Source organism: Phaenicophaeus curvirostris, chromosome Z (assembly GCF_032191515.1).
Source record: "Phaenicophaeus curvirostris isolate KB17595 chromosome Z, BPBGC_Pcur_1.0, whole genome shotgun sequence".
Classification (NCBI taxonomy): Eukaryota; Metazoa; Chordata; class Aves; order Cuculiformes; family Cuculidae; genus Phaenicophaeus; species Phaenicophaeus curvirostris.
In genome coordinates this window covers 8,011,392-8,015,154 of record NC_091431.1, presented here as the reverse complement: position 1 = coordinate 8,015,154, position 3,763 = coordinate 8,011,392, and the positions used below count along the sequence as shown (strand labels likewise).

General features: G+C 52.4%; 1 protein-coding gene across 1 annotated transcript; it reads left to right on the top strand.

Annotated features, from left to right (window-relative positions):
* Positions 1 to 1,850: 1,850 nt before the first annotated feature.
* TUSC1 (tumor suppressor candidate 1) lies at positions 1,851 to 3,057 on the top strand. Its single transcript, XM_069880178.1, has one exon. It carries the CDS (start codon positions 1,882 to 1,884, stop codon positions 2,428 to 2,430), a length of 549 nt encoding a protein of 182 aa, XP_069736279.1. The 5' UTR covers positions 1,851 to 1,881; the 3' UTR covers positions 2,431 to 3,057.
* Positions 3,058 to 3,763: the final 706 nt, after the last annotated feature.

Here is a 3,763-nt window from a genome sequence, read left to right as displayed (position 1 = left end):
CTAATGGATTTCACCATTCAGTTGTTAATATAGACTCGCCACACCCTGTTTCTCCTCTTTGGGAAATCTTCTAAGGGAAAGTTTATATCAGATAATCACGTTACTTTAAACCAAATCACCTACAAGCTGTCAGAACTGTTTGCATACTAACCACGCATCCTTATAGCCTGACATCTTAGACCCTAACAACAGAGAAACACTGAAATGGATTAGTAAGATTTACATGGCCAGGTCTTCATTTAACAACCACTTCTGAGCTGACATTAGCTTTCCTCTGTGCCGTAGCCACTGCTTTTAAGAAGTGATAAAAGCAAAGGTCATGTGAACACTGGAACACTGTGCAGCCATGCCAGCTGGAGAAACCCCACCTAGGCAGACCAGACACAAAGTGCGCCAGCATGTTCTGAGAGGACACAGGGTGGCTGGGAAAGAGGCGGGATCCAAAGCAAGCTGGCAGGTTTCTGAGCTCAGACTCCACAAGCCTTGCCCAAGACAGCCCTGTCTTTCAGATAGCGACATTCCAGTACCTTGGAGGGGCTACAAGAAAGCTGGGGAATGACAGATTACAAAGTCTTGTAGCAACAGAACTAAGGGGAATGACTATTAACTGAAGAGGAGCAGATCTACCACAAGAAGGATGTTGAGGCTCTGGAGAGAGTCCAGAGAAGAGCAGGAGGGTGCTGGCCTCTTCTCCCAAGTGACAGGGGACAGGACAAGAGGGAATGGCCTCAAGCTCCACCAGGGGAGGTTTAGGCTAGACGTTAGGAAAAAATTCTTTACAGAAAGGGTCATTGGGCACTGGAACAGGCTGCCCAGGGAGGTGGTTGAGTCACCTTCCCTGGAGGTGTTTAAGGCACGGGTGGACGAGGTGCTGAGGGATATGGTTTAGTGTTTGGTAGGAACGGTTGGACTCGGTGATCCGGTGGGTCTCTTCCAACCTGGTTATTCTGTGATTCTGTGATTCTGTGATATAAGGAGGAACTTTTTCACTATGAGAGTGGTGAGGCACTGGCACAGGTTGCCCAGGGAAGCTGTGGCTGCCCCATCCCTGAAGGTGTTCAAGGCCAGGTTGGATGGGGCCTCGGGCAGCCTGATCTAGTGGGATGACCCTGCTCATGGCAGGGGGGTTGGAACTATATGATCTTTAAGGCCCCTTCCAACTCAAATTGTTCCATTATTCTAAGATTCCATGGCACTATGATTGATGGTATGATTCTATGATATGACTTGGCACTCGTGAGACCACACCTTGAATACTGTGTTCAGTTCTGGGCCCCTCACCACAAGAAGGATGTTGAGGCTCTGGAGCGAGTCCAGAGAAGAGCAACAAAGCTGGTGAGGGGGCTGGAGAACAGGCCTTATGAGGAGCGGCTGAGAGAGCTGGGGTTGTTTAGCCTGGAGAAGAGGAGGCTGAGGGGAGACCTCATTGCTCTCTACAACTACCTGAAAGGAGGTTGTGGAGAGGAGGGAGCTGGCCTCTTCTCCCAAGTAACAGGGGACAGCACAGAGGGGAATGGCCTCAAGCTGCACCAGGGGAGGTTCAGGCTGAACATTAGGAAAAAAATTTTCACAGAAAGGGTCATTGGGCACTGGCAGAGGCTGCCCAGGGAGGTGGTTGAGTCACCTATCCTGGAGGGTGGATGAGGTGCTGAGGGGCACGGTTAAGTGATTGATAGGAATGGTTGGACTCGATGATGCAGTGGGTCTTTTCCAACGTAGTGACTCTATGACTCTGATTCTGTGACCCTGTGACTCTGTGTCTGCTCCGCCCCGCCCCCGTGGCAGGATCCCCGCCCCGTCATTTGCATAAGGTGGGCCCGGCGCCGCGCCCCTCCCTCTGCCGGCGGCGGGGCGTGCGGGCGCGCGGCGGCCACGGCACGGATGAGGCGCATGCGCGTTGCGGACGGGCGCTGGGGCTGCGGCGGCTCGGCGCGGAGGGGCCGGGCGGGGCCGGGCGCCGGCGGCAGCGGCCGGAGCGGCGGGGCGGAGGAGGCGGGCGGCGCCCAGGAGGCCTGGCGGGGCCAGTCGCGGGGCTCGCCGCAGCAGCTGGCGGAGCGGTACGCGGACCTGGCGGCCAGCCACGGCGAGGCGCTGCGGCAGCGGGAGGAGCGCGAGTGGCACAACGCGCGGCTGCGCCAGGAGAACGCGCGGCTGCGCCAGGAGAACCGCCGGCTGCGCCGGGAGAACCGCTCCCTCTTCCGCCAGGCCCTGCTGGGCCCCGGCCCCGACAAGCCCGGCGAGGAGGCGGAGGCCCTGCGAGCCCAGCTGGGCCGCCTGCAGGAGAAGCACCGCCGCGCCCTGTGGCACCTGCGGCGCTGCCGGGCCGCCGGCGGGCCCGAGGCCTCGGAGCTGGACGAGCTGCTGGAGGAGGACGAGCGGCCGCCGTCTCCCCCCGAGCTGGAGAAGAGGAGCCTGGTGCCGCCCGTGTAGCCCCGGGGCGGCCAGCCCTCCCCTCGCTGCCCCCTCGCTGCCCCCTCGCAGCACTTCCCAGAGAGAGGATGCGAGAGGAGTTAGGGTTTGTTTTTTTTTTTTTTATAGTGCCCTCCTTAGGCGTGTGGCCAGAAAACGCTTATTGTCGTCGGGGGAAGCGGGTTCAGCTGTAAAAATGAGGCTTAGAAGAGGCCGGCGTTCTGGGCGAGGAATGCCTCAAAGCATCTGTTGTCATGGAGAGCCACGGTGAAAAGAGCAGTTGGTCTCGTGTCACCTCCTAATATTGAACTGTGCTTCCTTAGGGGACCGGCTGCGAATCACCTTATTTCTCTTCGAGTTACTGACTATCACGTCGATATCCGTGGGGACTATCAAAAGGTGGCTCTGACTAGTTCCTAGTGGTCTCTGTATATATGTTAGGAAAGACACCAGGGGAAGCTTGCAAGCTTCTTCGTCAGCACTGTAGTTAAAGGTGGTGATTGTTCAGACTCCTCTGAATTGTCTGGACTTGGGCAAAACAATTTTGTGTTTTTAATGGTGGACTTTGTTCACCACCACATGAATATTGGTTTGAGTTTCGCACTTTCACATAAAACTGCAGCTGATAAAACAATAAAAACATGACACACCAAATGACTGTCTTAAGTGTGATTTTTGACGCAGCGGAAACATTCTTCAGACCATTGCAGTACATTTTCTCAAAGCCAAAGGAATTGGTTGTTTTTCAAACTTTCTTCCTTAAGAAAATCTGTTCGAAAGCAAATTACTTAGTTTTTTTCCAAACCTGTCTGCCTTTAGAAAATTTACTGTTTGAAAGTACCTGTTGTGAATAACTGAGACAGTTGCTTTTGTAATGTCCCCTCTTTTTTATAATGTAAAAGCTGACTGATGCCCTCAGTTTTGAGATTGGTTTCTTAAGGGCTTAATTGGCAAGTTGTATTTCAGCTCAGAAAGTAACGTGAAAAGAGGAAAAAAACATCTTTTTAAGTATCTCTGCTAGTTGTTTCTTAATACAATGTTAGCACAAACCTCATAAAATGGCTGTAGTGCTTCTTAAGTCTCTGGATCTGCAGCCTCGAGTAAGTGCATTCTCAAAACAGAGAAATAGTCTGGCACCGTGCAGTTAATTTCTCCTTAATGGGAAGTTGTGGGTGTTGATGTCTGGCTGCAGTGTTCGATTGTTTTTAAATAAATAAAGTATTCTCAGTAGTTAATAAATTGATAAATGCTCAAGAATTACAGTATGTACAGTAAGTGACTTAACAGCTTGGTTTTATATTAATAGCGGTTTCCAGTAAGTATGAATACCCAAGCAATGCAAAGAATCAAACAA

Coding starts and splice junctions, on each gene's coding strand:
- TUSC1 (XM_069880178.1), top strand. CDS start 1,882: ATGAGGCGCATGCGCGTTGCGGACGGGCGCTGGGGCTGCGGCGGCTCG.